Genomic DNA, 19,868 nt, shown 5'->3' on the forward strand with positions numbered 1-19,868 from the left:
CGGACACCTAATCAGCCCCATTTACTGCGCGGGGCTCCATCTGGTGTGAACACCAGACGCGAGAGCGGGAGGAAGGAATTTTGGCTCTGTTCCAAGAAACGCCAGCGGGCAGTGAGTCTGAACACACAGCAGCCAGAGAAGCTAGTACCACCCTATGCTGCTACAAAACCACTTCTAACCACAAAGCCAGGCATTTCCGCTGCTGTAACTCAGACCTGAGGTGTCAGGTGCGGCAAAGGGGAGTGCGTGACCAATACTGCAGCCAAGCAGGGTGACACAGCTTCAGAAAGCCTCCAGGAACGCCCAAGTAGAGATCATTCTTTCCACATACATTTGCTGAGTGACAGGCATGTGCCCAGAAGACAGGTAATGTGTCCACTCTCATGGGATGTATGGGGGGGGGAGGGCGCGGAGGGACACTGACGGGTAAGATGCTTTCCAATGCTGATACATGCATGAAAACGGTGACACAGAATGATACATGGCAGGAATTGACTTACAGGAGGAAGGCCTGTCTAAGATGCCATCTGAGCCGCTGACAAGAAGGGGGTAGCTTTGTGAGGGGCAGGGACAGAGTGTTTCAGGCCAGAGGGGTTGAAGCGCAGGGACCGAGACGGGAGTAGCTCAGGGAGATAAGCAGGGCCTTCCTGCGTCTCGAAGTGGGCAGGGAAGGTTTCAGACAACTGGAAGCAGGAGCAGGGGACCTCTACGGCTACGGAACGGCCGCTGAGTGGGGCAAAGGTCGCCCAGGGACGGGAAGAGAACACATCAGTAGCACGGAGCCCCTGAAGGAGCATTTAGCGCACGCTTTCTTCCGCAACACCCTCTCCCAGAGCAGATGGCAGGAGGGTCCAGGCTGTGCTGAGACCACACCAAGAGCCCAGGCCGGCCCGCGTCCTGTCCAGACGGTGAGGTCCACACCCCTCCGCCCCACAGAGGGGCTTCGAGCGGCACTGCTGCAGAAAAGAAGACTGCCTGGCGTGGGGGTGGGGGCGCACGGGAGGTGTAGAAACAAGGGCGCCGTAGGTCTGAACAGCGCACCACGAGAGGGGCGGGGGTGGGCAGGTGCTCGGATTTAGGACTCTGCAAGCCACCCTCTTACCCGAAGGGCGCCGAGGCACGTTGGCGGCTGGCGCGGAGTCTGGGGTGCAGCCTGGGGTGCCGGAGCGGGGGAGCACGCGCGGGGCGCAGCGGCTGGGACGAGCCAGAGCCTCCGGGGACCCGAATGTCCCTCATCCAGCCACGAGGAGGGAGACGGCCGCCCTGAGCGGGGCCCGGGCACCCGAGCTCTGGGAAGCTCGGTGTTCCCTTCTGTCCAATGGGGACAGTAAGACCTCCCTGTTCAAGAGTATTTTATGTACTGCCCCTCACTCGTCGCAGGCGCTTCGAAAATGTCAGTTAATTTTTGTAAACAACCCCCATTAAGTCTGTGCTTGCTAAGGGCCTTCCGGGTTCGGAAGGCGAATTTAGGCCACGTTAGGGGCGGGGAGGCCTAGACGAGGGCGAGCGCCTGGTGCGCGCCACACCGCCGCAGAGCCCCCTCCGACGCCGCCCCAGCGCAGGGGGAGGCAGGGGCTCCAGCCTCCGGCTCCAGCAAACCCGCCAGCCGAACCTCGGAACGAGTCCAGCCGCCCCGCCGCCGGGAGCGCGCCCGGCGCACCTCGGCTCCGCCCGGACGCAGGCTTTCCCCCGCCCACCCCGGATGAGCCCCCGCTGTCCCGCCCCCGGCAGCGGCCCGCGGATTTGCCCAGTGATCAGTGACGTAGATGAACCGCGGACTCCCATTGGGAGGCGGAGTTTGGCAGCGGCCAATCCGGGCGCTGATCCGAGAAATCTCGGAGCCGCGCCCGGCGGCTCCCGGAGACCTCGCGGCGGAGGCGCGCGGAGATTGCGACCTGGAACCGTCCGCCGCCGAAGAGCAGCGCCCCCGGCCTGGGTCTTGCGGCACGGAGATCGGCGGTGGGGTGAGTTAGGGGAGGGGCGCCTGGGTGCGGGGCCACCGCCCTCCCGGGCCCTCTCGGCGCCGGCAGGTGGCCCGGGGCCCGCGTCGAGACTGCTTCCGTCTGCTGGTCCGCCGGGGGCGGGGGAGGGTTTGGTCGGAATGAACCAGGTTAGGCGCCGGGCTCGGAGCTGCACGTTCACTCCATCCTGCAGCCGGTTCGCGCTGCCCGGTTGACTTCATTCCTCGTTGGTCTCAGAGAACAGGCTGTGTCAGTACATCTTGAGCAAGTGGGGGGCAGGCACTTCCAGATTCCCGGTGCGCCCCGGGTTGTGTCACCGCACGCTCCGCCTGGGCGCCCCTGGTTGTGGCTTCCACAGGCCTTAACCCTTTCCTTTCTCTATTAACATCTTACATTAATGTGGTACATTTGTTACCATTGATGAACCAATACTGAAACCTTTCTGGCCGGAGTCCATAGTTACTCTGAGTGACTGAGTTTTCACCTAAGCACTTGTTCTGTGTCATGATCCCATCCAAGTCACGAGGTGACATTTGGTCAGCGTGGCTCCCTAAGCCCCCTTGGTGTGGCAGTTTCTCAGACTTGACTTGTTTTTGATGATGTAGACAGTTTTGAGGAGTGCTGGTGGCCTGTGTGCTGGGTGGCCCTCCACTGGAATCCCTGTGATGTGTTTCTCCTAAGGCTCCGCGGCAGGTGACTCAGAGGAGAACCACAGGGGCAGGTTATTCATAGTGTCAACACGATATATGACTTGCTGTTGATTGTGACACCCCGAGACAGTGCTGGTCAGGTCCCTCAACTGTAAAGTCACTCTACTTTACCCACGTTTCATACTGAACTCTGAAAATGAGTGACTGTGTGTAGCCACATCCAAGGAGGGGGGGTATGCTCCTCCTCCCTGGGGACAAGTATCTACATATATTATAATTCTACAGGGGAGATTAGTCTCTCATGTCCCCTATTTATTAGTTTATTCAGTCATTTATTTGTATAAGCATGGACTTGTGGATATTTATTTTATACTTTGGGTTATAATCCAGTATTACTTTATTTTGTTGCTCAACTTGTTGCAGCTTTGGTTTTTGGGGGCCGTGTCACGTTGGCTCCTGTGTCCTTCCTAGCATGTGTTCATAGAGCTTCTTGCCGTTGAAAGCATTTTATGTGGCTTCACTTGAACTTCACACAGTGCAGTGAACTTGACAAGACATTATTATTCTCCTCATTAAGAGGTAAGGAAACTGAGGCTCAGAAGCAGTGGATGACTTCTTAGATGTCACTTTCCTGCAAGAGAGTGACCGACTGGTCTCAGACAGGGGCTGACCATCCCAGAAAACCAAGCGAACCACAGAACAAAGTCCATGGTCCAAATTGAGGTTTCTTGGGGTGACTTCAGACTTAGACCCCAGGATCAGAACAGAAAAGATGGAGAATGGAAGATAATGGTTTTGAAAAATAAAGGCTTAATTTGAGTCGCATGCAGGAGGAAGTACAACTTGCCAGATCGGTAGACATGAAGGGTTGACCTTCTCCCCAAGGTGGTATGTGTGGGGGAAAGGCAGGAGGTAATCTGGGAAGTGTTTGTGGTCAGAACATCTCATCTGAGAGGGAAAGGGGGTGTGGACAAGCGTGAGGGAAGCATGAAGAGGGTGGTGCTCCAGAGCTGTAAAACATTGTTTCACTACTGTTGACAGACCTCCTGCCTTGTGCCCAGTGCTGGAGCTGAGAGGGTCACTGAGGAGTGGTCCTTGGGCAGAGCCGTTCAGCTCTGAGCTCAGGGAGGGTCTCATGAGGGGCTGGCCTGTGTCAAGCCCTCAGGGATGAGCTGGAGCAGAGACAAGAGCGGGTACAAGGACTAGGGGTAGGGAGTAGGCACCCTGAGGACAGCTGTGTTTCTGGCTTGGAGCAGTGGGACCAGCTTGCAGGAGGCTTTGTGGTATGGGAGAGCCCCAGGTGGAGAGCTGTTAGGACGGCCCTGGTGGCCCTTTGTAGGAGATCTGCTACGTTCCACCAAATCGGTGATGCTGTCAGTTTAGGTATGTCCGACACAGAACACACATCCTGCCAGCTGAATCAGGATGTGCTGCTGATCACACTTGAGAGACTGATATGTGGTGACATGGGCATCTTAAATTTGATAGAAAGTTGTAAGTCACTCACCGCTTGCTTAGATTCCTCCGTCATCTGGGAAATGAATGGTCAGAATATCTCCATCTCACTAACCTGTAAACTGGCTCTTTCCTGCTTGATAGCCAAATTGTGGAAAACCAGCACAGGGGATGCCTGGCCTCCAGCTTTCATTTGTGTTTATTCTGCTTTGCTTGCTCTTGTTAACAGCCATGACCTTGTGTGGCACATTAAATATGCTGCTGAGCTCACCAGACATCTGTTTCAGTTTGCCCTGTAAGCGGCCTAGATGTCCACCCCCTCCCCATGTCTTCCTGGTAATACCGAGCTGTGCAGAGGTCAAGAATATAGCCCCAAGCTGCTGCATAGCTGAGTGATTGCACCTGGGTGGAAATCTGGGTTTGCATGCTAACCCAGGAGTCTTCACCGTCAGCTTTGGTTAGAATGACAGCCAGGGATGGAAGAAGGTTCTGATGGTATTTCCTCACACACAGTGTCCAGGGGCCATGGGAGGGGGCCATGATGGCCCAGAGCAAGCTGGAGACCTGGCTGTCCCGACAGGTTGTATTCCACTGGTGAGGCCAGAGAGGGAACTGCTGCTTGTTGTCTACCCTTCTCTAGATAAATAGGCTGACTTTTTTTCTTTTTTTGCACAAATGCTTTTATATATTTCAGCTTAGTAACCTTCAACAACTTCCTGTGCTATATCAGTCAGGATTCTTTTATTTTATTTTTTATTTTTTTTCAAATGACATACAGGTCCAAGCTGGCTGGGTATAAAGGGCATTTATTGCCTCATGTGATGGCAGAATTCAAGGGTCAATCTAGCTTCAAGGACAGCTTGATACAGGGTTTTACAAGATGTCATCAGGATCCACTTTCTTGTACTTCATCTCTCAGGCTTAGCAAAATTGCTCATGTAGCCCCAAACCATATGACCTCACCTCTTGCAAGTTCTCGAGAAACCACAGAATCATTTCCCCATCTCAACTAGGTCTCCCTGTGACTATCAGTACTTGAGTCATGTTCTCACCTCTGAAGCAGGCACCGTGGGCAAGGAGGCATCACATGCACTCTCTTGCTCCACCCTTGAGCTGAGGGGGAACTCTCCCCTAAGTACATGACCCCCAGAAGGGAACACTGGAAATGTTAGCAAAGCAAGGAAGAATGGAAGCTGGGTGGACTACTCGCCCAAAGACCAAGCCCTTACAGCACTTACTGCTGGGACCAGAGAGCACAGAGCTGTCGTCTGCAGTCATTTGCTGCTGTGGGATTCCTCAGCCTGGTGCTTGGCCTCGCTCATGCTGCTTCCCTTTCGTTCCACCTTGCTTCCTTTCTCTTTCTTTCAGCATCACACACATATATGCACACACTTCCTGTTTCCCTTCCTCCAGACTGGCAACAGTTTAGAAGCTGATAGTACAGGTGTTGACAGGGCCATGGAGCAGCATGGATGCCTGTAGCCTGCTGGTGGCAGCGTATACTGGTACAGTCACTGAGGACACAGTGTGGCCTGATCTGCTTAAAGATGTGTTTGCTTGCTTGTGTACCAGGACACACATGCAGAAATGTTCACAGAACCATGTCCCAAGTGGGAAACAGTCCAGGTCGCCATCAGTAGCAGACTACACACATACCTGTGTTCTTTGCAGATACTGCATTCTTACAAATGCAAAGTTTGTGGTAAGCCCACATCAAGCAAGTCTCTCGGTGCCATATCCCACCAGCCTTTTCTTGCTTTGTATGTCAGTGTCATATTTTGGTAATCCTCACAGTATTTCAAACCTTTATGTTATTATTATAGTTGTTATGGTGATCTGTGACCAGTGAGGACAATTCTCTGAAAGCTCAAACGATGGTTAGCGGTTTTTACTAAAATGGTTTTTTTTTGTTTTTTTTGTTTTTGTTTTATTTATTTCTTTTTTTTATTTAAAAAAAATTTTTTTTATGTTTTATTTATTTCTAGGAGAGAGAGAGAGACAGCATGAGCAGGGGAGGGTCAGAGAGAGAGGGAGTCACAGACTGAAACAGGCTCCAGGCTCTGAGCTGGCAGTCAGCACAGAGCCCAACGCGGGGCTCGAACCCACGAACTGCGAGATCATGACCTAAGCGAAAGTCGGACGCTTAACCAACTAAGCCACCCAGGCGCCCCCTAAAATGGTATTTTTAATTAAGGAACATACATTGTTGTTGTTTTTTTTTTAATTTTTTAAATTTTTTTTATTTATTTCTGAGAGAGAGAGAGAGAGATAGCGTGAGCAGGGGAGGGTCAGAGAGAGAGGGAGACACAGAATCTGAAGCAGGCTCCAGGCTCTGAGCTAGCTGTCAGCACAGAGCCCGATGCGGGGCTCGAACCCACGAACCACAAGATCACGACCTGAGCTGAAGTCGGACGCTTAACCGACTGAGCCACCCAGGCGGCCCAGGAACATACATTGTTTTTTAGACATAATGTGACTGCACACTTCATAACAGTATAGTATAAACACAACTTTTGTATGCACCGGAGAACAAAATGATTGCTTTGACTTGCTTTATTGTGATCTTCACTTTATTGTGGGGGTCTACGACTGAACCCCCAAATCTCCAAAGTGTGTCTGTATGTCAGAGTAAAGTCAAAAAGCAATGAAAATGAATGAAGTCAGCTCACAGTCACATGAATACACCTTACAAACATGATGTTGACACCCACGTCAGCAAGAAAACGTTCCGGCTGTAAGACAAGAGGGGGAGTGACTGTCACTGCTGTCACATATGCCACGGCACCCGTCTCCCCAGACATGGATTTCCCTCCTCCCCCAGTGTTTGCACCCCTGCAGCCAGACCCTGCACCAGGACAAGTGTGGTGATGTGCTGCCTCTGCTCATGCTGCGGACAGAATGGAGAAATCCCCTCTCTGCCTCTTCTACGTCACTGTCTGGTTGGAGAGAAAGGACAGGTGGCTAAGATTGCTTGCCCTTGTTCAGACATGTAGGAAGCATCTGTACGCATCAGGTGCTCTGTGTCTGTGCTTCTTCACCTTGCCGCCAGCGTTTATTATTCCCTGTGTACCAGGCACTGGGCTGGATTCTGGGAATAAGGCAGACACAGTCTCTGTCCAGATGTAATGAGGCTAATTAGCCAGGACTCAGCTCTGCAGAGAAGTGCAGGGCACAGTGTGTGCCGCTCTCAGGCTTTGTAAGGGAAAGAGCATGTGGTCTCATTCTGTCTGGTTGGGAAATATTTGCCAGAGGAGGTGGCTTTCAGCAGAGCAGGAAAGGAATAGTGTTCAATGCAGAGAGAGTAGCATCTTCAAAGTTTCAGGCAGGAGGGAGCATAGTATTTTTGGGGACCTGGAGAGGGTGTGGGGTTGGCTGTGGGGTCGGGTTTGGGTGGGGAGTGGCCGGAAGTAAGACTGCAGATAAGAGCTAGGCATAGGGTCCCCAGACTCAGAGGATGGGAAGGGGTTTTGACTTGATCCCTGGAGTACCAGGAAGCCATCAAGGGGTGCTAACCAGGCTGGTTGTGTGGGCGCACCTGTATTTGAACATGCAGTGGAATGTGCATGAGGGATGGGAGGCCGGCCTGGAGGCCAGAACACAGGCTCTGGAGGGAGGAGGTGTCGGGAAACCCCAGAGGGCTGTGTATCAGCTCCAGTCTCAGCTTCCAAAGGGTCACAGTTACATCACTTATTCCGAGCTCTGGGAGGGCCGAAGCTTCGCCACGTTTGCCCTGTGCCCTATCCTCGGTGCCTGAAACGTAGCAGGTGCCTGGGACGTAGGGGAAGTGTGACAGCCTGCTACCTAGAGCCCGCAGTGGCCCCCTAAAGCCTGTCCCATCCACTGCCATGGCTGCCACGGCCCTACTGAGCCCTGGGGCTTCCACTGTTCACAGCACATCTCAGCCCAGCCCTACTGCCTGTCAGAGCACTGCGGACACTGGCCCTGTGGGGACAGTAGCCTACCTCTGACCTTAGGAGTGCACTGGCTGCACAACCTGCATTCCCTGACACTGTGGCCTGGCTGCCAGCCACAGCCAGAGCTGCAGGACCTGAGGAATCCATCGTCAGCCACGATGCAGCCACTCGTCTGCAGCCAGATCCAGATCACTTGGGTTTTGATCTCAACTCTGTCGCCTCCAGGTTTTTACAGCATCACAGGAGTTTACCTCTAGGAGAATTTACTTGTTTCAGATGAAGAAATGAGGCTTAGCCTGGGGCCTCAGGAGCCCTTAAATGGGATTCTGACGGGGAATGGAGCCATCAGCTAAGTGCTTTGTGATTACAAGCAAGAAGGGTCTCCTCTTGACACCCCATGTGTGGGCTGGGCAAGCAGCCTGGAGGCCACTGGTGGCTCTGGGTTGTGAAGCCCACAGCTGGGACTTGGTGCCTTCCAGGTCCCTTTCCGTGGCATCCAGGAGCCCAAGGCAGCTGGAGGCTGGGAGGATGGTGTGCGGTAGCTGAACCACAGACAGCTGGAGGGGATGTTAGGACCTGCTGGGGCAGAAGACAGTTTCCATGCAGAAACAAGGGGCTGTTGGGCCACGGCACGGGCAGAGTGAGGGGTGTGCCTGACACCTTGGAGCAGCAGTGCACTGCTACTGGTACCAGGGAGGCCACGAAATGACCTCAGGTGTCAATTCTCACTGAGAGTAACAGGGACTGGGTAGGTGGTGTGGCCTGGAAGGGCTCCCAGCTCTCTCCATGGTTCTTTCTGCCCCAGAGCCAGGCATGCAGAGCAGGACGATGGCCACCCCGTACTATGGAAACCTGTGACATGGAATGTTCTGGAAGCATTGCACGAGACAAAGGGCAGAGTTCTGCTGGGGCGGCGGCCGGCCCAGGCTCCTGCACTGGAGCCCTCTCCGAGGCTGAGCCACTGTGCCTTTGGGCAGTGCACGCACTGGCAGCTCACAGAGCGTCTCTCCTGGACGGCCTCCCCTGAGCAACTGCTATTTCCCAGGGATGTGGAGGAGCCAGCCGAGCCACCCTAGCCCTGTGCCTCTGGGCACGCTGCTTGGCCTCACTGAGCCTCAGTTTCCCCAGAAGAGTGTCCTGAACAGCTGGTCACCTAACTCTGGGGCGCCGGTTGTGACTCTGGGTTGTTGGACTGACCAGTTTACACATCCAGTCGTGTGTGCAACCAGCAGCGTGAGCTGTGTGCCTGGGATGGAATCTGTATGACGGGGTGGCCGAACAGGGCTCGGAGAATCACCGAGCCTCAACTACCTGCTCATCCAGGCTCACAGACACGTGGTTTGCACAATCAGCGTCGCCTTCTGACTGTCTGGACCCACCTGCCTGTGCACACACTGACCTACAAGGGGGCAGTGGCCTTGGTCATTACAGATGCTTGTGTGCAGTCCTTTAAAAGTGATAGAAAACCAGAGCCCCCTCCACAGGAAATGATTCTAACTGTATGTTGTTTTGTTGAATCATTTAAAAGTGATAGTCCACAGTCCTAAATACTGCAGGATGCATCACCTAAATGTGGATGTTCCCATTCATCACCTCAGTAAACACCGTTAGAAATTAATAATGATTTTTTAATATGATCCAGTACCCAGGCTTTTTTAAAATATTTATTTATTTTGAGAAAGAGAGAGCAAAATGGGGAAGGGACAGAGAGAAGGAGAGAGAGAATCCCAAGCAGGCTCCATGCTGTCAGCACAGAGCCTGACCTGGAGCTCAAACCCACTAACCGTGGGATCATTTCATGAGATGAAATCATGAGTTGGTCGCATAACCAACTGAGCCACTCATGTGCCTCTAGTGCCGTGTTTTGTCAGACTTCCTTGAGTCGTCCTGAAACTATTTTTATAGCTTTAAAAGAAAAAGAAAACAGGGGCGCCTGGGTGGCTCAGTCGATTAAGCATCCGACTGCAGCTTAGGTCATATCTTGGGGTCTGTAGGTTTGAGCCCCATGTCCATCTCTGCTGACAGCTTGGAGCCTAGAGCCTGCTTCGATTCCGTTTCCCTTTCTCTCTGCCCCTCCCCAACTCACACTATCAAAAATAAATAAATGTTTAAAAAAAATTTTTTTAAAACAGGATTCAGTCAAGGTATTTGCATTTGCCTGTTACTTCTCTTCCATCTTTCTAAGTTCAGAACAGTTTTTTTTTTTTTTCATGACATTGACTTACTTAAAGGCTGGGCCAACTGTCCTGTGGAAGGTCCTATATTCTGAATTTATCTGATTGTTTCCCTGTACTGTGCTTTAGTTCATTTCTCTGTCCCTTGTCTTTTCCGTACTTTGGAAGCTAGCTCTGCGGGTTTTGTCAGATCCTTTCAGGTCAGACTTTTGGCAGGATTCTTCAAAGGGGATGTCGAGTGATCCATATGATGCCGTATTGGGAAGCCAGTGCCAGTCTGTGCCTCTATGAGTGATGCTGGGTTTGGTCACTGCTTGAGGTTATCATCAGGGCACATTGGGAGGTTGTCCACAGGGTGGGCCTTCAGCACTGTGGGACTTACCGTGTTCCCTAATACCTTTCTTGCTCGTAGCACCCACTGATAATGCAGGTTGGAACGTGGTGGTCTTTGGTTACCCCTGGACAGCTTCATGCATCTGGTACGTGGGTGGGCATTTTCATGCAGTGTCGGTGTGGCACATGGGTGCGACCACGGTCAGGTGTGGTGCACACGAGGAGCTATTGCCAAGCTCCCCGAGGTCCACTGTTTCCACAGCAAGCTGCAGCCGTAGGTCCCAGCCCCAAGGACAGCGCGTGCCGTCCACAGCAGTGCTAACAGTATTGGTGGCGCTTGGCCGATCACAGCACCCGCCGGCTTCCTCTTGGTGTGTGACCAGCAGTTCCCAGGGTCTGTGGCAACCTTGCTGACACCCCAGATACAGCCCAGACACAGCCCTGTGTGTGTTGTCTCACACCCATGACATCCCTCTAGGCCACAGTCCCTGAATCCGTGCTGTTTGTCGTCAGCAGCAGCAGAGTCCCTTATGTCTGCATGTACTCGCAGCCTATGAGGCACTCTTGTAATTATCGCATCGCATCCTGGGGGGACAAGACCTTAATCCCGTGTCATTTCTCTGGGGTTCGTCTCCAGCTCCTCCCAGCTCATCACCACAGGGCAGGGCCTCCCAGGACAGCAAGCTGTGACCCACTCTCCCCACACACAGTCAGTATAGCAGTGACTTGTCCATGCCTGCAGGTGCCTCGTTCCAGCCTTGTGGTGATCCATGTGCCCTGTGGGCCGGCTGTCTTCCCCAGCCTGTCCCTGTCCCTCACAGGCTGTAACTGGGTTACCGTGTCACTGTGGCTGGTGCGTCCGCACTTCCTCTCCTGCTCTGTTTGTGCTTTGAACTGTCACCATGTTTGGGAATCAAGGGTTCTGAGTTCTGTCCTCTACTCCCTCTGTGTCCTGTGTTGTCAGTAATTCTTTGACTCTACCCATGTAGAAATCTTAAGGTAAGTCTCACTGTGTCCATTTTATGGATGAATAAACCGAGGCTCAGATTACTTGAGAGGGGTCTCTGTTGTCACCCACAATCAGGGGCAGGAGGCCGTTGTTCATCAGCTATGCTGAGGCTCCTCCCCAGACAGGAGGTGGGCCTGGCCTCGTGGGTAGACAGGACCAGCATCCTCTCCAGCCACCTGAGGACTTCTCCCACATCGGTCTCCTGTGTCAGCGCCGCCAGGAATGGTTGTGCAGCCGGTGTACAGCTGAGAGCACCGTGCACATAGTAGACACCGCAGGTCTGTGTGTGTTATGATACACTTCCACCACGTAGTTAACATGCATCTTATTCTGTTGCACTCAGTACATCAGAGCACTTCCCCAACACTAAGAGAAGGAGGGGGTCTTAGGCCAGAGCGCTGCCCCAGCAGCACGGCCTGGGCTATAGGTGCTGTGCTCCCTGGCCATCCAGAGTGCCCTCTCTGGGCCTCCCTTTCCTTATGTGCATGATGAGGGGCTGACCTAGAGGGTGGTGAAGTCCTCTTACTCATATACTATGGGCACTGGTAAGCATCTGCTGACTGACCTAGAGCTGCCAGGGCTGTGTGAGCTGCCACTCTGCACCCCAGCCCCACCTGCTCTTGACACCATGTCTGGTCCCCAAGGTGAAGAAGTCCCCGTGAACTGAGGACGCCATGGCCACGTCGGCCCCGCTGCGCAGCCTGGAGGAGGAGGTGACCTGCTCCATCTGCCTGGACTACCTGCGGGACCCAGTGACCATCGACTGCGGCCATGTGTTCTGCCGCGTCTGCACCAGTGACGTGCGCCCGGCTCCGGGCGGCCGGCCCGTCTGTCCGCTCTGCAAGAAGCCCTTCAGGAAAGAGAATATCCGGCCCGTGTGGCAGCTGGCTAGCCTGGTGGAGAACATCGAGCGGCTGCAGGTGGACAAGGACAGGCAGCCAGGAGACGTGGCCCGGGAGCAGGCGGACGGCAGGCTGTGCGAGCGGCACCGCGAAAAGCTGCACTATTACTGCCAGGACGACGGCAAGCTTCTGTGTGTCATGTGCCGCGAGTCTCGGGAGCACCGGCCCCACTCGGCCGTCCTCGTGGAGAAGGCTGCCCAGCCCCACAGGGTGAGCCCTCCACACCTCTCTCCCCACGCTCCCTGCACCACCCACACCTCCCCCCTCCCCAGTCCGGAGCACCCACTTTCCCACCACCTGTCTCCTCGCAGGAGAAGATCCTGAACCACCTGAGCACCCTCAGGAGAGACAGAGACAAGATCCAGGGTCTGCAGGCGAAGGGAGAGGCCGACATCCTCACTGCGCTGGTGAGTAAGGCTGACAACACAGAGCCGGAGGCAGCTGGCTGTGCACAGGAGGAGCTGGGAGGCTGAGCAGGAGAGGCCAAAGTGGAGGCTGATGGAGGAGGCTCCACCAGGAGGCTCACTAGTAAGGGCTCTGCGGGGAGGCTGAGCAGGGGGTGCCGTTGGGCTGGTGCCCTCATCTGCTGCCGGAGTGGCCTCGTGTGAGCTCAGGTCCCTTCTCCAGTGTGACTCACCGTAGCTGTGGGCCCTGTCTGGCAGCTGCTGCTGTTGTGCTAGGAATGGCCAGAGTGTAGGGAGTCAAGGAGGCCCTGCCTGAGTCATTCCTGTGTGTGTAGTGGGGGGGGAAGACCAGATTCCAGAGGTGGAGGGGAGCCAGAGGGTGTGGGATGAGGGAGGGAGGCCGGGGACGGCCCGAGCGGCTCTGAGGACACTGTGTGCTGAGTCCTGCACCAGGACCGCCCGCATCAGAAGGCAGAGGCAGCACAGTGCGTGCTTCATTAGAGACAGGTCAGGAGGATGTGCTCCAGGTTCCTGGGGGAGCGTCGGTGTCAGGGAACTGCGTGTTGCAGAGATGTGGGGGCCCCACAGCAAATGAGGGGACCCTGGGTGAGGAGGGGAGTGAGGCAGGAGCTGGCCCAGGTCCAAGGTGCCCCTGTCCCTCACTGGGCATGGACGGCAGTCAACAGAGGCTCTGGACTCTGGCCAGACCCCAGGCTGCACTGAGCAGGGAGATTCGGAAGCAGGAAGGGACATGGTCCCTGAACACAGACACTCCACGGTCTCACTGAGGGAATAGGGTACAGCCCAATGAGGCAGGCCTCAGGCTCATGTTTTATACACCAGACCTATGAGGAGGGCCCTGCATGGGGGCAGGAGCAGAGCCTGAGGGGTTCTCCACCCCACAGCAGAGGAGTCACCCCTTCTCCCCTTCCCACGCCCGCAGAAGAAGCTCCAGGACCAGAGACAGGACATCGTGGCTGAGTTTGAGCAGAGCCACCAGTTCCTGAGGGAGCGGGAGCGGCACCTGCTGGACCAGCTGGCGAAACTGGAGCAGGAGCTGACGGAGGGCAGAGAGAAGTACAAGACCAAGGGCGTGGCGGAGCTGGCCCGGCTGGCACTGCTCATCTCTGAGCTGGAGGGCAAGGCCCAGCAGCCAGCAGCAGAGCTCATGCAGGTGAGCGACCTCCCCAGGGCAGGGCAGGAGGCAGGGTTGTTAGGTCTGCGCCCCACCCCTCACCTGCAGGACCTGGGGACACTCACCACTAGGTCTGTGCCTCACCCCCCACCTTCAGGATCTGGGACACTCACCACTAGGTCTGTGCCCCACCCCTCACCTGCAGGACCTGGGACACTCACCACTAGGTCTGTGCCCCACCCCTCACCTGCAGGACCTGGGACACTCACCACTAGGTCTGTGCCCCACCCCTCACCTGCAGGACCTGGGACATCTAATGCCTCTCAGGCCTGGATTTTCTCTCCAGCATCGTGAGCAGGATAACCCTTTCCTGCCCCGGGTATCCCAGCAATCATGTGAGTGTAACATGACATGACTGGCATGCGCTCACTTCAAAAAGCCAATTTTCTACCAAAAACGTTTAAGAAATTTAGAAAATGCTATGGAAGTGGAAGAGAAGGTCATTGCTCTTTCCATTACTGCTCCTGTCCTCAACTCTACCATTCACACGTCCGCCTGGTAGCCAGTCACTGGCAGATGCCTTCCAGTGGGGGCTGATTCTTGTGGTTCCGGAACAGAGGCAGCCTGGGTGGGGGGTTGAGCATGAGCTGAATGGCAGCTTCTCTCAGGGACCTGAGGGACGAGAGGAGATGGGCAGCTGGGGAAGGAGACCGAGATGGGTGAGGTTTTTTCTGGGATGAGGAATTACCCCCAGAGAAAAAGTGAGAGCAGCAGGGAGCCTCTGGAGCACTTCATGGAGGAGGCAGCTTGGATGCTGGGGGGGTTGGGGGGGAGGTCTTAACCTCAAATGACCCTGGGACTCTCTGCTCCTGAGCCTCTCTGAGTAGCCATGCCTCCCTGATCAGGGCTCAGCAGCCTCTCGAGGGGTGTGCTTGACCTCCCACCCGCCTCCCAGAGTCAGGAGGAGGCCTGGGATGGTGTCGGCTTGCATGGAGCGCGGCTGGACCTGTGTGTCAGCGGGGGAGCCCCCAGGGTCTCGTCCAGGAAGGCGCTGTCTGTTAGGGCCAGTGGCCTCAGGGAGAGACAGTAGGCAGGCCCTCCAGGTGCAGGAAGAGGTGGCCTTGGCCAGCCTCTGCACTGCTGCGGATTCCGGCCCATGAATCTGGACCCGCTGCCCTGTGCCCACATGCTGGCACACCTGCTGGCCACGTGGGCTCAGATACGTGGCCCCTCTGAGCTGGCCGTGGTTTACGTGTCTGGAGGGACAGATTAGAAGGATTTGCTGGACACTCACAGTTAGTCTCTGGGAGAGCGCTTTGAGGGCGGGGCCTGGTCTCCACTGCCTGCTGTCCGTGACCCCTGTCTGTGTCCTCCACCCTGCGCCAACCCCTCTGCCCCAGCCCTGCAGGACCGGGGCATTAGTGCAGCTGCAGTGTCAGACCCCAGCATCCTGGCTCAGAGACAACACTTGCCCTTCTTCCAGGAACGGGGTGGCCAACGGTGAGGTTATCCCGGAGGCTGGGCGCCTCTACCTGCTGCTTGCACCTACTTCAAGGGGTGTGGGCCTCAGCCAGGACAGGACCCCCAAATTCCCTGACTGCTTCCTTTCACATCCCATTGGCTGCACTCAGTCACATGACTGGGCCTGCCCACAAAGTCATCTGGGAAGCATAGTTCTTTGCTGGCTGTCTGGCTGCCCACTGTGACCCCAGGACTTCTGCTCTTCAGAGGAAGAAGGGGAGGGGCCCCTGGGTGGCTCATTCCCGTAAGCGTCCAACTTCAGCTCAGGTCATGATCTCGAGGTCTGTGAGTTCGAGCCCCACACTGGGCTCTGTGCTGATGGCTCAGAGTCTGGAGCCTGCTTTGGAGTCTGAGTCCATTTCTCTCTGTCCCTCTCCTGCTCATACTCTGTCTCAAAAATAAATAAACATATAAAACATTTTTTAAAAGCAAAGATAGAAGGGGGGAGGGCTCACAAACATCATGAGCCACAACCTCTTGACCCACAGCTGCCACTGGGTGCCAGCGCTGTGGGGAAGGGACTGTGGGTGGACACCCCTGGCTCCCAGCAGCACCCTGTGACCTGTGACCTATGAGTGGGGTCTGATCCGACTCTCACTGATGCCGTGCTTTCTCCTTCCAGGACAGCAGGGACTTCCTGAACAGGTAAGAGAGCGCCCCGTGTCCCCCCCACCTCCCCTGCCCCCTCACCTCGCTCCTTTCACTGACCTGACCCGTTTGAGTTGATGGTGTCTGTGTCCCACTGGTCACCCGCCACCTTCCCAGCTGGGGAGCAAGAGCACATCCTGGAGAAGTGCAGGCTTGCGGGTTCTGTGTCACCCCAGCCGTGCTGGGTGAAGACAGGACAGGTGACCGTGAGGGGGGAGGGGGAGGGGACAAGGCCCAGGGCACAGCGGCACCCATGTCCAGTCTGCAGGTGGTCTAAGTCCTGGCTCAGCTGCAAGCAGTTCCCTCTGCTTCTGAGTCCCTGGTTTTCTGTCATTTGAGTGGGGGTGGCCATACCTGTCTTTCCCACTTCACAAATGTGAGAATCGAAAGAAACGCAGGGGGACCTTAGTAACAGGGTCCCTGTGTCATTTCCCAGGTATCCACGGAAGAAGTTCTGGATTGGGAAACCCATCGCTCGAGTGGTGAAAAAGAAGACGGGAGAATTCTCCGACAAAGTGCAGTCTCTGCAGCGAGGACTAAGAGAGTTCCAAGGTGAGGGCCAGGTGGGGGTCAGGCTGGGTGGGGTGTTGGGAGCCGGGCTGCACATTGTGGTTGGGGGTCGGGGGCCACCCTGGGAAGTCACTGGGGTGGGGATCAGGAGCCAGGCAGGGAGGGCATTGGGGTGAGGGGTCAGGAGCCAGGCAGGGGAGTGCATTGGGGTGGGGGGTTGGGAGCTGGGCTGGGCATTGGGGTGGGAGTCAGAATTCTCTAGCTGGGAATCAAGTCAGGAGTCGGGCAGGGAGTGCATTGGGGTGGGGATTGGGAGCCATGCTGGGAGGGTATTGGGGTGGGGATTTAGGAGCTAGGCTGGGCATTGGGGTGGGACTTAGGAGCCTGGAGTTGGGATTCCAGTCAGGAGCTGGACAGGGAGTGCACTGGGGTTGGAGGTTGGGAACCAGGCTGGGCACTGCGGTAGGGCGTCCAGAGCTGGGCGGGAAGGACACTGAGTTGGGAATGTGGAGCTGGGCAGTGGTGGGCATTGGGGTTGGGGAGTCTAGAGCCGGTCAGGAGAGGGCATTGGGGTGGGGGGTCGGGAGCCAAGCAGGGAGGGCATGGGGTATGAGCCAGGAGGGGCAGGGAGGGCATGGGGTGAGGCCAGGAGCCAGGAGTGAGTCAGGATCCACTTGGGAGCGGGGGCTCCCTTTGGAGGAGTGGAACCAGCTCCTTGCTGTCATCTTCTGGGGCCTCGCTCCTGGGTCTGCTGGTTGTTTTCTCTCTTCTCCGTGGGGTCTCAGGCATGGGCCTTGTCAGGAAGTTACTCCTGTCCAAGTAGGACACGGGCCCCTAGTGTGCGGGGCTCTAGGGTCACTGCTGTCTTTTTCGTCTGCAGGGAAGCTGCTGAGAGACCTGGAATACAAGACGGGTGAGTGTGTAGGGCAGCGACCAGCCCCTCCTGTAGAGAAGCAGGATGTCCCCCCTCCAGAGACACGCACTGTTCCCTCCGCCCCGTCCCTCCCTGTGCAGCGAGATTTCCCAGCGGCTGGTCTGTAGCCCCCACACTGGGTCTGTCATCGGCAGCAGAGGCCTGTATCGATGGTCTGAGCCTCCTCTGCACAACATCTCACCTCCAGAGGCAGTCTGTGCCCCAGGCCCTGCCGTCGGGTCCTGCCCCGCATGCTCCTGAGGGCTCGTCCACAGGGACTGAGCTGGGATTGCCCCCCCCCCTGCCCCGGGCCTATTCAGCGGGGCAGCTCTGGAGACCCGCCCCCGCCCTCCAGTGACACCTGGCTCCGCTGTCCCCGCAGTGAGTGTCACCTTGGACCCGCAGTCGGCCAGCGGGTACCTGCAGCTGTCAGAGGACTGGAAGTGTGTGACCTACAGCGGCCTGTACCAGAGCACGTACCTGCACCCGCATCAGTTTGACTGTGAGCCGGGTGTGCTGGGCAGTAAGGGCTTCACCTGGGGCAAGGTGTACTGGGAGGTGGAGGTGGACAGGGAGGGCTGGTCTGAGGAGGAGGAGGAGGGGGATGAGGAGGAGGGGGATGAAGAGGAGGAGGAGGAGGAGGAGGAGGCTGGCTACGGGGACGGGTACGAAGACTGGGAGACAGATGAGGATGAGGAGTCTTTGGGGGAGGAGGAGGAAGAGGAGGAGGAAGAGGAGGAGGAGGTCCTAGAAAGCTGCATGGTGGGGGTGGCCAGAGACTCTGTGAAGAGGAAGGGAGACGTCTCCCTGCGGCCGGAGGATGGAGTATGGGCCCTGCGCCTCTCCTCTGCGGGCATCTGGGCCAATACTGACCCTGAGGCTGAGCTCTTCCCTGCACTGCGGCCACGGAGGGTGGGCATCGCCCTGGACTACGAAGGGGGCACTGTGACCTTCACCAACGCCGAGTCACAAGAGCTCATATACACGTTCACGGCCACGTTCACACGGCGCCTGGTGCCCTTCCTGTGGCTCAAGTGGCCCGGGACACGTCTCCTGCTGAGACCTTGAGCCCTGCACCCGCCGGCCTGCGTGACCCCCGACACCCACCAACGCCCTCCTCCTCTGGGAACCCTGGACTGTGCCGGGGACCTGGTGTCTGGCAATTGCACCTGGAGCAGGTGGGCCCCACGCCCCCTGTGGCCGTGGTGCCTGGAGGCTCACTCAGTGCTGCTGCTGCACCAGACAGCTGTAGTCAGGCTCTTTCCTCAGCCCCCAGGGCTCCCCGTGCACATTTCTGAACTGAAGGCCACAGGGGCCCCTCTTCTTCCCACCACCTTTGACCCAGCTCAGCACCTTCCATGCTGATTTAGAGAAGAAACAATGTTTTGCTGCCCTGTCTGGCATCCCTCACTGGCTGCTCTGGCAAGAGCAGGTGACTGTGACGCCCAAGCCACGTGCCGTCCTGCTTGCCCAGACCCTTTCTGCTGCCTGCATTCCCCAGCACTTGAGACAGCCCACTGGCCCCAACTCAGCGTCTCACACCCCCCCCGCACGCCCGTGAGTGGACACGGCACCCACCCGCGGTCTCCCGGGCTGCGTAGAGAGGCCTCCTGGAGCGCCGCGGCGCGGGCGTCGGCGTGGGCTCCGCGCTTCTCCGGGGGAGGGCTGAGTGCTGACAGGTCTGCCCTGAAGGAGGCCCGGCGCCCTGGACCCACCTGCGGACTTGGGGAAAGGACCCGCGTGCTGTGGCTTTGGTTCACCGCTTGTGACCCGCGGCCAGTGCGGCCCGTGGGTGTGGCCTCAGGAGGGAGATTGTCCAGGGAATCCAGAATGTCCCGCTCTTGACCCGTCCCCAGAAAACACCAGAAAACAACTATCTGGTCCAGCCAAACCTGGAGTCCGGTCCCTGCCCTGGACGCCGGGGCAAGTCTGCGGCGGCGCACGACTCACACGCACAGCCCGTTCTTCTAGGGGAAGGGCAGTGGGCACAGGAGAGGGAGACAGGACTCCCCGAGGTCGCCGGGTCCTCGGGCCAGGAGAAGGGAACCGTCCGGCCTCCGTCCCCGTCCCAGCCTGTGTCCAGGGCCCTGTCGAGCCCGTCCCCAGCCCGTCAGCAGAGCCTGCCCCAGAGACCACTGGCCTCCACACTGTGTGGGACTTGCCTCCTGCATGTGTCCCGTGCTGCCGGTCACACGTTCGCCTGTTCCCGCCTCCAGTTTTATAAGGAGGGTGTCCCCTCTGCTTCCCTGCGGCATCGGCTGCAGTGTGGGCACACAGGTGCTTAATAAAACCTTGATGAATGAGCAGCCTGGGCTTACACACATTTTATGAGAACTCAG

The 19,868-nt window shown here is 56.7% G+C and overlaps 1 protein-coding gene across 1 annotated transcript; it reads left to right on the forward strand.

Moving 5' to 3' along the window:
- The first annotated feature begins 1,832 nt into the window (after positions 1-1,832).
- On the forward strand, positions 1,833-19,835 carry TRIM26 (tripartite motif containing 26). The gene is made up of 8 exons (XM_039225439.1): positions 1,833-1,964; positions 12,141-12,608; positions 12,710-12,805; positions 13,746-13,976; positions 16,081-16,103; positions 16,543-16,658; positions 17,497-17,529; positions 17,912-19,835. The coding sequence occupies exons 2-8, from the start codon at positions 12,171-12,173 to the stop codon at positions 18,595-18,597; spliced, it is 1,623 nt and encodes a 540-aa protein (XP_039081370.1). The 5' UTR covers positions 1,833-1,964; positions 12,141-12,170; the 3' UTR covers positions 18,598-19,835.
- The last annotated feature ends 33 nt before the right edge of the window (positions 19,836-19,868 follow it).

Source organism: Hyaena hyaena, unplaced genomic scaffold (genome assembly GCF_003009895.1).
Source record: "Hyaena hyaena isolate Hyena2069 unplaced genomic scaffold, ASM300989v1 scaffold_2179, whole genome shotgun sequence".
NCBI classification, from domain to species: domain Eukaryota; kingdom Metazoa; phylum Chordata; class Mammalia; order Carnivora; family Hyaenidae; genus Hyaena; species Hyaena hyaena.

What these genes read in the sequence shown, in the direction of transcription:
- TRIM26 (XM_039225439.1), top strand. Translation starts at nt 12,171, where the DNA reads ATGGCCACGTCGGCCCCGCTGCGCAGCCTGGAGGAGGAGGTGACCTGC. An exon ending in CCGACATCCTCACTGCGCTG is followed by an intron (nt 12,806 to 13,745) that starts GTGAGTAAGGCT and finishes CCACGCCCGCAG; the next exon opens with AAGAAGCTCCAGGACCAGAG. An exon ending in CAGCAGCAGAGCTCATGCAG is followed by an intron (nt 13,977 to 16,080) that starts GTGAGCGACCTC and finishes TTCTCCTTCCAG; the next exon opens with GACAGCAGGGACTTCCTGAA.